This window comes from Hylobates moloch, unplaced genomic scaffold (assembly GCF_009828535.3).
Source record: "Hylobates moloch isolate HMO894 unplaced genomic scaffold, HMol_V3 SCAFFOLD_18, whole genome shotgun sequence".
Classification (NCBI taxonomy): Eukaryota; Metazoa; Chordata; class Mammalia; order Primates; family Hylobatidae; genus Hylobates; species Hylobates moloch.
Window position 1 is genome coordinate 4,048,184 of NW_026652293.1, and position 13,946 is coordinate 4,062,129.

General features: G+C 34.7%; 1 protein-coding gene across 7 annotated transcripts in view; it reads right to left on the reverse strand.

Annotated features, from left to right (window-relative positions):
• Positions 1-13,946, reverse strand: part of SYT14 (synaptotagmin 14) — a 232,133-nt gene that overhangs the window by 150,659 nt on the left and 67,528 nt on the right. For 4 of the 7 annotated variants that reach the window (XM_058430944.1, XM_032137738.2, XM_058430945.1 and 1 more), the window contains exons 1-3: positions 7,967-8,030; positions 4,665-6,080; positions 499-714 (exon numbers count right to left, since the gene is read on the reverse strand). In XM_058430944.1, the coding sequence (XP_058286927.1) occupies positions 499-714; positions 4,665-5,760 (1,312 nt within the window). In that variant the 5' untranslated portion in view covers positions 5,761-6,080; positions 7,967-8,030. Of the gene's footprint in view, positions 1-498; positions 715-4,664; positions 6,081-7,966; positions 8,132-13,946 lie in introns of those variants that run through there. The other 3 variants (XM_032137741.2, XM_032137739.2, XM_032137740.2) reach the window with 1 other exon arrangement.

Genomic DNA, 13,946 nt, shown 5'->3' on the forward strand with positions numbered 1-13,946 from the left:
TCAGACAGTTTTCCCTTCTGCACAAAACAGATTACCATTTCTTCCGCTGTCTGCCATGTGCAACATTTGGCTGGTGTTTAGGAGCCATATTGAATGAAACAGCATACATTTACACACTGGAATCATATTCAACACCGTGAGAGACTTAAACTCTATCAGTTCCTATAACAGGTATACAGAAACCGATTCCATCTGAGAGAACAGCAGATTCACATCTTTCATATCATGCTTGCTAAGCATATGTTCACTGTGAAATGAGAGCTACAATTATCACATTACGTAAATTATTTGGTTTTTGCTTTGGGGTGTTTTGGTATTGGTTTTGATTTTTGGCCTGAGCCCAAAGATATGAATTTGAATAAATTACATTCCCAGAAATGTGACTCTACTGTGTGTGCTCTCTTGTTTATTCTGCAACCACAGATTCCTAGAATTTCAGGCACAAGTAATCGAATACTATAGTGTGTCATGTAAAAAAAATAAAACAGCCCATCTTACCTTCATCTATTGATGCTTCACTACTGTATCCATCATACTCTGCAGATAGAGGACTGTATTTCTGCCTTGTTTCCCAAGCATAGTTCTTTTGTCTAGAATCTGCCAGTGGTAGTCTGGAATTGTGTGTTCTGGATAAGGCCTCATGATATTTACCCAGTGCTTCATCTTCACTTTCAGAGGATGAACCATGCTCATCTTTGTCCATGTAGGAATTATCTATTTGGAATGACATGAAGAACAAACAGTAATTGAAAAAAAAATTTCCCTCCCCTCACCTGGCCCTACTGGGCCCATCAGATGATAATTTTTACACAATAAAGTATGGAAAATTTGCTGAAGTTATATATATAAACACACATATACACACACACACATATATACACACACACACACACACACACACACACATATATATATACAAGCTGAATTTTCAGATTAAAAAAATACAATTTTTTCACATAAGAAGCCCAAGCTTTGGAAAAAGATCAGTTTGTACATTCTATTATATAAATAATGTTTGTTAGTCACAGGGATTTTTCAATCATGTTATATATAAAGGAAATTATAATACTTACCTACCATTTCACATTTTTTAAAGTATAAGTAACACACAAGTGAAGTTCAAAGTATTGCCAGTACTATAGATCTGATTCAAATAATTCACATTAAAAGACACATTTCTGGTTCTCGTTTTGGTCAAAATTTTCAAAACTGGTAATGCTCAGTGCTAGCAGTAAAATACAGCAATGGACAGGTATATACTATTGGTGAAATTATAAGTGATACTACTTTCCTAGAGAGCAATTTGCCAAAATATATCAAATTTTTAAATCTGCATAATCTGATCCATTTCCAGGAATTTACCAATTCTATTTCTAAGAATTCAGCCTAAGAAATTAATTAACAGATGAATAAAGATACATTTTTGAGACAATTCACTGCACTGTATATAATGGCAAAAGAGATAACCTAGATGTCCATCAGTGGGCTTTGTTTAAATAAATTATGATATATCTATTCAATGATATACTATGCAGTCATTAAAAATGAGGATGTGAACTTAAAAGAATTCTCAGGGAAAGAATAACTACAGTATCATGTTATGAGAAAAAAGGAGGTAAAAAAGTAGAAGTTATAATTATATTCCCATTTGAAAAATATATATACACACAACGTGGCATATACACACACATAATGCAGTCTAGGTATGCACAGACAAAACTATCTGGAAGGATATACGCCAAACTGTTAACACTTACTGCTTGTGAAAGGCAGAATTTCTAGGAAAATTTTACTTAAATATACCTAAATTTCAAACAAAACTTTCAGGAGGTCTAAATTTTTTATTGTTCTAAAAAGCACTAGTTATTACCAGTTTTTTAAAAAGGTAACCACTTTGAAACTGCACAATGGTGTAACTTTCTTAGAATTATTAAACAATTCTAGAAAGGTGAAGAGACTACAGTAGTTAAAATTCATGAGTTCAATCTGGTTTTCTCTTTATAGTCAGTTAAGCATCTGTAGTAAAGAAATCGAGGTTGAAATTTGAGTGGGAGTTACAGGGTAAGTAATTTTTAAATACAGGACAGAAACTAAATGCTTAGAGTTAGAAGGAGGTTATATGTCATCTAGTCTAGTCCTAGTTTTTAAATCAGTAAAATAAAGCCATAAATGGGTAATGCTATCAGCAATGTCATATACTGTGGCAGTGCTTGCCCAATATGTAGCCAACAGTCACATGTGGCTATTTAAACTAATTAAAATTAAACAGAAATTAAAACCCAGTTCCCCATGCTATTAGCCACATTTGAAGTGCTCAATAGCCACATGCAGCTAGCGGTTACTATATGGAACAATGCAGAGATGTAAGACTTTTTCATTGCTGCAGAAAATACCATTAGACAACAATGAGATGGCCGAGCCATAAGACCTCTGACTCCCAGTGCAGAGCTGTTAGCACTTTCTGGGACACCATGGTGGGGATCTTAAAGCAGTAGAGGGTTTTGAGTCTCTTGAGGAGGGTAACTAGTCTGTGGTCAAACTTCACCTATTAAAAAACATTACCTAACATAACCTACATTTAGAAATAAAGAAGAAAACTCTTCCTCCTTTCTCTCTCTTTTTTTTTTTTTTTTTTTTTTTTGAGCAGTCTTGCCCTGTTGCCAGTCTGGAGTGCAGTGGCGTGATCTTGGCTCACTGCAACCTCCACCTCCTGGGTTCAAGCAATTCTCCTGCCTCAGCCTCCCGAGTAGCTGGGATTACAAGCACCCACCACCATGCCTGGCTAATTTTTGTATTTTTAGTAAAGACGGGGTTTCACCATGTTGGCCAGGATGGTCTCGATCTCGACCTCATGATCCACCCGCCTCAGCCTCCCAAAGTGCTGGGATTACAGGCGTGAGCCACCGTGCCTGGCCTCCTTCCTTTTTCCATACCTTATCAACCCTGTGTCAGAACCTGGAACACAGGTTACCAGTAATATTACCGTTCAGCTAAATGAAGGGTTAATCTATGGGTCAAACAATTTTTGGAAATCATTAGGGAACATTGTGTGTTTAAGTTTAGTACTGACTATATTGTGGAATATGTTAGAAATATTTGGTTTCTTTAGGTACTAGCATGCTTCTCAATGAAAACAAATTTAAAAAGTTAAAAACCTTACATGCTACTTGTATTTATTACTAGTATCCATTCTATCATTATTTTCTGAATAAAATAATATGTAAACTATTTTACATTATTTTTTAATTTTTGCTACTTTAAGCAATAAGTCTACCAGAACTAAACTAGGCCTACCTAAAGTCACTAAATCTGACAATCAAAAAACTGCTAGAATGGCCAGGCACAGTGGCTCACGCCTGTAATCCTAGCACTTTGGGAGGCTGAGGCGGGTGGATCACCAGGTCAGGAGACCGAGACCATCCCGGCCAACATGGTGAAACCCTATCTTTACGAAAAATACAAAAAGTAGCTGGGCGTGGTGGTGCGTGCTTGTAGTCCCAGCTACTCGGGAGGCTGAGGCAGAAGAATCGCTTGAACCCGGGAGGCGGAGATGGCAGTGAGCCGAGATTGCACCGCTGCACTCCAGCCTGGCGACAGCGCGAGACTCTGTCTCAAAACAAAAAACAAAAAACTGCTAGAAGAATAGACTCCAAAACGGATACATTTTCAGAAACTGACATTTCTTTTAAGTTAGTTCATCCCTCCTGCATTAGCCCCTGCTATATCACTGTAAAACCACTCATATAATAGATAAATAGCAGATCCCTATTATGCATGAAGTTGTAGCAGAACTGAAAAGTCTTCCTCATTACTGCTATTCGGCTTTTTGTTATTTTATGAGAGTATGAACTTAGAGAAAAATTCCAGATGTGTATTTTATAAATAAAAGCCAGTGTACTTTTGGCCTTGTGATCAGATCAGCAATAAGTGGATATAACTAAGGGATTACCAGAAGTAATTATTAGCAGTATGAGCTGCTAATGAATATTGAAAATTATCACATATACTGTGAATAATGAAAATTATCAGAATTACTGTGATTGAAAACTATAAATGCTTAGTCAGAATCCTAATTCTACATAGAGAACTCATGAATAATAACAGATTGTTCATGTATACTTATTGTAAACAGGACAGTAGTATAAAATTTTTAATGTATGGGCAAAATGAATAAAAATACATTGCAAACCACATTATTGAATAAAATAAAATCTATTGCTCTCAAGGGAAGAATTAAACATTTGATATAAATTTGGATAGATGCAAAGAGCAATACTGTATAAGGGGCTTCAGAGTTAGTTATATAAAAATTTCAAATGCAACTACAGCACATCAAATAAACTCCAAATAAAGCATGTAAGAAAACCATGGAGTTTCTGGTTGTAAAATAAATGGACATTAAGAAAAACTAGGGCTGCTGAAAAGTTGGCCAAATAATGCAGGGAACAGGGCAATACTTAGTGGGACAAATAACATGAATGCTCTTGAAATGATTTTAGAAAAAATACTGAATGGCTTTAAAAATGTTTCCCAGTAAAAGGATTCAAGAAAGTCTTAAATATAGACACATGAACAGGAAAGCTGAGAAATTTGGATGATGTTTTACTAATTTAAAAAAATCAAGAGAAAAATTAATCACTCACACCAACATTAGGAGACCTCACCTTTTTCTGGTATTATCTTAGAATATTTTTCATCTTTACTCTTTGCTGTTCCTTTCTTGGCAGAAATGGCCTCAGTTTTCTTTGGTATTATGTCTTCGTTCATTTTACAGTATTTCTTTGAATTTATTTGTTCTTCAATTTTCCCAGATAACTTATCTTTAGAATTAGTTGATGGCGCTGGATGTATGTCTTCTTTTATAATGGATTTCTGTGTCATATGCCTATTGCTTGTCAAAATATCTTTTAAAGAACATTCATTTCCTGAACACTCATTCCCTTTGGATGCTTTACTTTTAACACATTTTTCAGCTTTCTTTAAATGATCTGAATGCCCTAAATCGGGAAGATGTTTATATTTATTGAAATGCCCCATATTCTCTTGATCTCTTCCCAAATATACATGTCGAGATTTAGGATATTCTTCCTTTTTACAATTATCTGTACCAACGTATTTCTTTTGCTCATACAATTTGTTTATTCCATTGGCATTCTTCTGATTTCCTTTCATTTCTTGATATCCTACCTCCTTTAAATCATTCTTACCATTATTGGAAATTCCTACTCCAAATGTTTCACATCTGTCAGTACTTTCAAGTTCTTGACAAACAGATCCAGCCCTTGTATTCTGTCTGATAACTGATATCCCTCCATTATTCATGCAGCCTTTCAAAGAAGAATCACCAGTATTACCAGTGTCTTGATATTCTGATAGAGTCTGTTGCCTATCATTAACATGTTTAAACACTCTTTCTTCATGTATTCCTTGATCTTGCTTTTGTGAAGTTTTACAAGTATTTATTTGCTTTGCTCTGTGCTCTAAATTGGCTTGTGTTTTCTGACAATTAGTGTTTTTGGAGACTTCTGTTAACCCGGCATTTTTTTGTTTAATAGTGTCTACAGCTTCTTCTGCTACAGAGCTTTCCTCTTCTGGGCGAAAGCCACTTATCATACTTGTTACCTGCTCAGCAACTGAGTCAGTTAAAGCATAGGTGACCTCTCCAACAGCAGTGGTCAAATCCTCTACAGCACTACTGATTGTGTCTACCAGAGAGGACACTGAAGGCAGATTCTGTTGGAAATTTCTGAAAAATGCCATTTTCTAATTCCTTGTTCCTAAAAGGTGCAATAATGGAATTTTCTCTTCTCAAAATATCAACCACTTTGGAACTTGAATTTAACATTTACTTAAATGTTGCTATTCGTCAGCTCAATATTAGCAATTCACATTGTAGCTTTTAATCTTTCTGTAAATACACTATGCATTGAAAGAAATATGTTGAAGTAAAGATTCTTCCGAAAAAAAAAAATCAAACCACTTGGTTTAAACGTTATGACATTTTTTCTCACTCCACAGCTATTATAACAGCAGCAAGACAATATTTTTCCCTCAAATACTATTGGTTTTTTATTCTATACCTGAAAGAAGAAGTATAAAAAGGATTTTTATTATGTACTTTTAGTTTGCTTATTAATAGCCTATGTAAGGGAACTACCCTATCTTACTAATAAACTACCCAGTATCATTTCACATTAAGAAAAATATTAAAGAGAAACATCTAAACAATTTTGCATAGTGGTAAGAATAGGGGAGGGGAGGTGTGGACACCTGCTGAGTGGCTACTATATGCAAGGCATTGTAATTGACACATTTTATCCTACTTGATTTTACAGTAATTCTAGGAGGTAAATATTATTATTCCTATTTAATATGTGAAAGAAAAACAAGGCTCAGAAAAATTAAGTTCCCTGAGACATTTTCAAGGGATCCTCAAGGTCAAGACTAGTTTTACAATAACAGCAAGGGGGTACTTAACTTTTTCATTCTCATTGGCTCACAAGTGAACACTGGAGTTATCCAGAGGCTACATGACAGATTGAATGTAGAGGCAGAAATGAGAATCCAGCTGTCTTCCATTATGCTAGTCATTAAAAAGATTTGCAAAAAGTATAAAACAAAATCACTCTTCTCACCATTTTTCCCCATTTACTTTTTGTTTTGGAAAATAGTTTTTTAAAATTTAAAGATGTTATTTATATTAACATGTAATAGTCTTTTTTTAAAAAAATAAATTGATAAATAATATTTTTAAATTTTCTGTTTTAAATTGATAAATAATATTTTTTAATTTTCTCAGCTTTAACTCTAATATGGTACATATCAATAGATATAATCCACATAAACAAAAAGCTCTTTGGGACTACTCAATAAAATTTAAAAGTACAAAGTTGTCATTAAACAAAGGAAAAACCAGAAATGCTGAACCAGAGAATTACCAAAGGCCGGTAAAGAGATACTTTTAGCCAGTTCTTTCTGCACAAATGATCAAAAAGCAGGACTGGAGTGGATTATGAGAAACACTGAACTTAACCAAATTAAAACTGTATAAGATACTATTTATAGTTTCTTAATGCAAAAGTCACAAAATATAATTCAATAACTAATAGATTCTTATAAGTAATGGGGCTATCGCCTTTCAAGTTATCAGATGTAATAGAAAAGCATATCTATCTCCAACACAGGTACACAGACAAGTAAAGCAAGATTTCTCAGGTATTTTTTGTCACATTCTTCTAAATTAACACTCTGCTTTTATAATTTCCAATTTGTTTCTGCTATCATTTTTATAAACCAGTCTTTGGAAATAGAAAATTTTAAAAACTGCTGTAGTAATTAAAAAAAAAAAAAACACTCCAAGGAAAATGTTTCCGTAAGAGAAAGAATGGTATTACAGCCCTCATCTTTCCTAGTGTCTAGTAACACTATAATATATGGTGCCAAGGGAGGGAGTGGAACACTATTTTTTATCATTGGAATTTATATATAAATTAAGTTACTAAGTAAAACCACCTCCAACTTCTCCAAACAATAAAATTACCCATTAGCTGAAAATTAAATAGCAGGTAAAGAAAAAGGGTGAATACTTTCAAAAGCGTTCTAGGGATATGGAGAAAAAAAGCTCTCTAAAGAGCTACTTGGACAATGGAAGTACACTACATAAAGTGACAAGATACCTCCTTCTTCCTCAAGTGTATCTGCTCCTATTATAGGCTCAAAAGCGTATCTTATATATGAAAAATTAAAATGTCATTTTGTGATAGTAGACAATTCACCTTTATGTAATAGCAATTCATGAACAACAGAAGAATATCTGAACATAATTTACTTAACAGATCTTTTACAGAATAGTAGCTCAAATATTAGTTTATTGTATGTCACAACCTTTTTATTGCATATATTAAAATAAGTAAACAATAGTACAGATAAAAAGAACAAACAAGAGAAGCAGCAATATGATACTTACAAATTTTATCTTGTGAATTCTTCCTTGTACTGTATTCTGAACCAAGATCTGGAAACCCGCCAACATTTTCAAAACAGAACTTCTTATTAATATAGAGAAAAAGGAGCAGCATCAAGACAATAAACACCCCAACAGCTGACAAAAATCCAACTGCCTCTGGAGATACTAGAGAAAAAAAAGTCACAGCTGTAAGCATTTATTTTTCTTCAAGCTACAAATAAGAAGGAAACCCCAAACATAAGTTAGCTTACTACCTTATTTGAATTATATTTTTTAATTGTCACAGTTTAAAAATAGTTTCGTTTATAAGAAAAACAAACTGCAAAGTTTGATGACAGTTGTTCAATTCATCCAGCAGCATTCATTCAAACTTTCTAAGTTTTCTTATAAATTCATAGGAACAATCTTAAAAGACAGGAGTCGGCCAGGCACAGTGGCTCACATCTGTAATCCTAGCACTGTGGGAGGCCAAGTGCGAGAATCTCTTGAGGCCTAGAGCTCAAGACGAGCCTGGCCAATATGGTGAAACCCTGTCTCTACTAAAAATGCAAAAATTAGCCTGGCATGGTGGCACATGCCTGTAATCCCAGCTACTTGGGTGGCTACGGCATGGGAATCACTTGAACCTGGGAGACAGAGGCTGCAGGGAGCCGAGATTGTGCCAGCCTGGCAACAAAACAAAACTCTGTCTAAAAAAAAAAATAGTAAAAAAAAAGATGGGAGTCTATAAAATAGGCAGTCATCATATGTTTAATCCATCAAAGAGCACTGCAAAAATTTGAAAATAAGAATTAGAAAAAAAGGCCAGGTGCAGTGGCTCATGCCTGTAATCCCAGCATTTTGGGAGGCCGAGGAAGCAGATCATTTGAGGTCAGGAGTTTGAGACCAGCCTGGCCAACATGGTGAAACCCTGTCTCTAGTAAAAGTACAAAAATTATCCAGGTGTAGTGGCGGGCACCTGTAATCCCAGCTACTCAGGAGGCTGAGGCAGGAGACTCACTTAAACCTGAGAGGTAGAGGTTGCAGTGAGCCGAGATCGCGCCACTGCACTCCAGCCTGGGTGACAAAGTGAGACTCCATTTCAAAAAGAAAAAAAAGAAAGAAAAAAGTTAAATCTGATGCACAGATGTATTACTCAACAAAATTTATGAGAACACATATCATTATTTTTATCTCTAAAAGCTTCAATCACTCTTTCTTAGTAAATAAACTTTGTACTCCCTAATGTGGCATTTAAAGCTCCAACTTCTCTTTTCAATATTATACTCCAGTCAAATGTTGTACTCATTGCCTCAGAATCCACAATATTCAATACCACACTCCTTGTTTTAATTGATCTTCTTCCCTTGCCTGGAACGACCAACTCCTCTCTACTATATCCTACTCATTCACTCAACCAATTTATATATTTGGAGCACCAACCATACACCAGGCATTGTTATATAAACAGTTCCTGTGTTCCTTGAACAATCTGGTGAAGACAATTACAACACAGTGTAATAAAGGCAATATAGTGTAATAAAGGCTATGACTGGGAAAGAACAGGGACTATGAGAACCACAGGAACACTTATTCCAGTGCTGAAAGATCAAGAAAGCTTTTCTGGAAGTTATGGACTCTATGATCATATTTTAAGAAATTAGTAAGAATTACTTCAGGCAGAAATAACATTTGCAAAAGCCCAGAGACAGAAAATCACGTTATATTCCAGAAACTGAATGAAATTCTGTTATGATAAGCTACTAGATTTTCAAGAGAATTTGGTCTCAAGCAAGTATATGAAATCACCTAGAGAGGTTTTATACAGCAGGAAAAGACAAAAGACAGCTTCTCCAGTCCTCGGCAATCTCTCTTTCAATTTTTTTTGTTATTTGTCACTGTATCAGTCATTTGGAGTTAAATAGGAACTAAGTTTTTGTATCCCCCCATGCCTTACAGATAATATTCAAGTATTAGTTGAGAATGATTCTAAGCTTCAAACACCCCTACAAAGATCCCTGTATAATCTACTTTTCTTCCTCCATCATTCAAGCAGCAACTAAAATGTTATTTTCTCTAAGATTCTTTCTTAAATCAGAGGGCAATGGCAAATACTATCTTAACTCATTTGTTAAAAATGAAGTCAACAACTGGTCAATGATGAGTGCTTTGATTTCCTTTTTCATTATTTATGAAAACTAGGCATACCACGTATAGAATTGAATAAGACATTATATCTTTTCAAAGCTGGGTCAATGGTATTGCAGTAGAAGATGAAGCAGAGAGTAATATTTAAGGCAGGGGCAACGGGAGTGAGAGGAGGAGGCGGGAGGAATGGTAGGAATGCTAGCTGGATATCAGGCTAGTGCTGAGGGACAGATCTTGCTCCTAGAACCAAGAAATTATAGCCAGACATTAGCCTTGCCTGTCTTGTCTTCAGGCTGAAGCACAGCCAGGGAAGAAAATGATTTTAATAAAAGAAGCTAAGGTATATAACATGAAAACAGTGGTATGTATCAAGCCTGAGATATGGAGTAAAAATGAAAACAGAGTAATTATCATCGACATTTCAGATAGCCAGGAAAATCAGAAGCAGGACAGAATCTGGTATGAAGAGGCAAAAAAGAGTAGTACTTCAATATTACACTGAAATAACAAAATATATATAGGAGTTCCCCTTTTAGTATAGGCTCAAAACACTCAGACATTTAATGCCTTAAGTGGCTACAAAGGATTAGATATCATGCAGACTGAAAATCTCCCATGTCTTGGAAAACTAAATGAAAGAGAAAATGTAGCTCATGTCACTTAAGAAAGCTAGTTATTGATAACAAAAATAGCACAAAACCATACAGCATATACTATACACCACTCACTGTTTTAAGTACTTTACATACATTAACTCATTTAATCTTCACAATGATCCTATTATCATCCTCATTGTAAATTGAGACAAAGAGGTATTAAACTATGTGTCCAGATAGTAAGTGGAAGAATCAGGATTCAAACCCTGTCTGGCCCCAGTGTCTGTATTTTAAATACTACTCATACTGCTTCTGTTTTCCTTCTCTCCTCTTCTTGCCTCTTTCTATACCTTGCCTCAATCCTTATTTCTACGTTCCTCTTTCATCTTTGTCTTGCCCTAAAATTCAACCTAATGGGAGAGATCCACTATAAGCACGTAAGTATAACATACAGTAAATACTAGAGATATGAATATAAATTATTACTGGAGCACAAAGAAGCACTACGTGAGAAAGTCACAAAATGCTTTAGAAGAGATGACACTTGAGTTGGGTATAAAAGATTAATAGAACCTCTATAAATAGTAAAAGTACATTTGAAAAAGCATGGTTAAAGACAAATAATATACATGGCTTTCTATAAGCACTAATGGACAATAATCATGGCAGTCATATTTATTTACCTCTGTATCTTCAAAGTACCTAGGACAGCACCACACAGCTGACATATAAACATCTATGGACAAATGGATGGATGAATGGATGAATGAATGAATGAATATATGTGTATTCAGGAAAGATCAAGAATATACCAGAGGAGCTGTAACTGGAGATGAAAGCAAGGTCCAAATTGTCAAAGAACCTTGAATATCATCCAAAAATTTTTGTAGTTGGGGAGTAACATGATTACAAGTTTGCCTTGTAGAACTATATTGGTTAAAACAACTAGAAAACTGAAATATGGTAGCAAGTCAATAGTGGTAAAATATCTTCAGTTCTTAAACTAAGGAGTAGCAGTGGTAACAGAGAAGGGTGAAATGTAGTCTTTGTTCAAAGAAAATTGATAATGATCCACTTATGTAAATTTAGAGGATAAGAAAGAAGAAGAGTTGAGGATAAGAAAGAAGAAGCGTTGAGGATAAGAAAGAAGAAGAGTTGTGGTTAATTCTAAAGTTTCTAGTTTGAGTGACTGGGTAAATGGTAATGCGCTAACCAAAATGAAAAATATGAGAAGAAAGGCATTTGGATTAGAGCATGAGAGGAAAGAGGAAAATAGAAAGAGAATGATAGATAATTAGTTTTTGACATGCTACACTGGAAATGCCCACAGAATATTTCACAGAGGGAAATATGAGTATGATGTTCTGGTAAAGGTCAGGTTAGTTAACAAAATTTGAAAATTTTTCCCTCTTTTTTGCTCCTCTTATTCCATATGAAACACTTCACTCACTAAATAATACCAAGCTGGTAAATGCAGGTGCCAGGCTTTATTAATGGTAAATATCTTATGTTACATATCTTTAGATAAATACATACTGTGGCTTCAGACAAATTAAAAAAAAAAAAAGCAGCTTTCCCCACTAGGAAAAGGTGAAATATGCCTGCTGTAAACACAGCACACACTATTCACACAATTCCCTGACTGAACGCCTGTTTTTTACATTCATTAAAAATATTTTATCTATTTACAATTTTAAAACAGTAGTATGGTTGTAGAAAAGAAATAAAATATCTTCTAATAAAAATACTAAAAATCTTCAGGCTTATTTTTCATCCTTATCTGAGAACTAAACTAATATTTATTATTTCAAATATATTATGATACCAGAAGTTAGCCAGTAACAGTTCTGAGTATAAAAACATTTGGTAAATCCCACCTGCACATAAAACTGCAATAGGATATACACGGGAAATTAAACTAAAGATATGAATACTGTACAACATGCTTGCCCAGCTCATGGCCTGCCAGCCACATGCAGCTCAGGATGGCTTTGAATGCAGCCCAACACAAATTTGTAAACTTTGTTAAAATCTTATGAGTTTTTTTTTACAATTTGTTTTTAGCTCATCAGCTATCATTAGTGTATTTTATGTGTGGCCCAAGACCATTCTTCTTCCCATGTGGCCCAGGGAAGCCAAAAGATTGGACACCCCTGCTGTGTCCATCAATTAAAAAATTACACTGATTTATACCTCCCTAATAAAAAATATATTCTTATTCATTATAGGAGTAGAATTTCCCCCTAAAATCTTTTTATACTATGAATCTGCTTAGAAAGTCATTCTGTATAAGTGTAAGATAATGTAATTTATCTATACATATACCTTCTTTCAAGCATTCTAGGCCATCCACTGCAGGAAAGTAAATCTATTTAAAACATATATGCCTCTTAAGGAGGATCTTCAAAATCTCCATTTAGGCCAGGCGTGGTGGCTCACGCCTGTAATCCTGGCACTTTGGGAGGCTAAGGCAGGTGGATCACCTGAGGTCAGAAGTTCAAGACCAGCCTGACTAACACGGCAAAACCCCATTTCTACTAAAATTACAAAAATTAGCCGGGTGTGGTGGCGGGCACCTCTAATCCCAGCTGCTCAGGAGGCTGAGGCAGGAGAATTGCTTGAACCCAGGAGGCAGAGATTGCAGTGAGCCGAGATCGCGCCACTGCATTCCAGCCTGAGGAAGAGTGAGATTCCATCTCAAAAAGACAAAAAAAAAAAATCTATTTAAAAGTACACAGTCAATAATTAGTTTAATATTACACATTTGAAGAATTAAATTTGTTGAATATAGTCAATAACTCAAATTTCACTAATGCACGTTTTCCCATGATCCAAATTTCCAAAGTTTTAATGTAGTAAACAACAAAACCAAGACCAACTAATAACAACCTGAACAATATCAAACACTAAAAAGTGCTTATTATTTAACAGGGACTGTTTTCAGTGCTTTACAAGCATTATCTTATTGAATCTTCACTGCAACCATATTTCACAGATATAGATACTGAGGTTCACAAAGAGTAAGTAAAATTTTCGAGATCTTAAAATTATTATTCAGTGACACAATCTGTATTTGAACTTGGGCACACTGACTCCTGAACCCAAATTGTTAACTGCTAATCTCTTAGCTTCCCATTTGTCAGATATTGTTATAATTGCTTTCATTTTAAAATTTAACACGCAAGACAATTTATGATAAGTACTGTAATATTATCTTAGTCTTTAGATTAATAAATTGAAGTCCAGAGAATAATTAA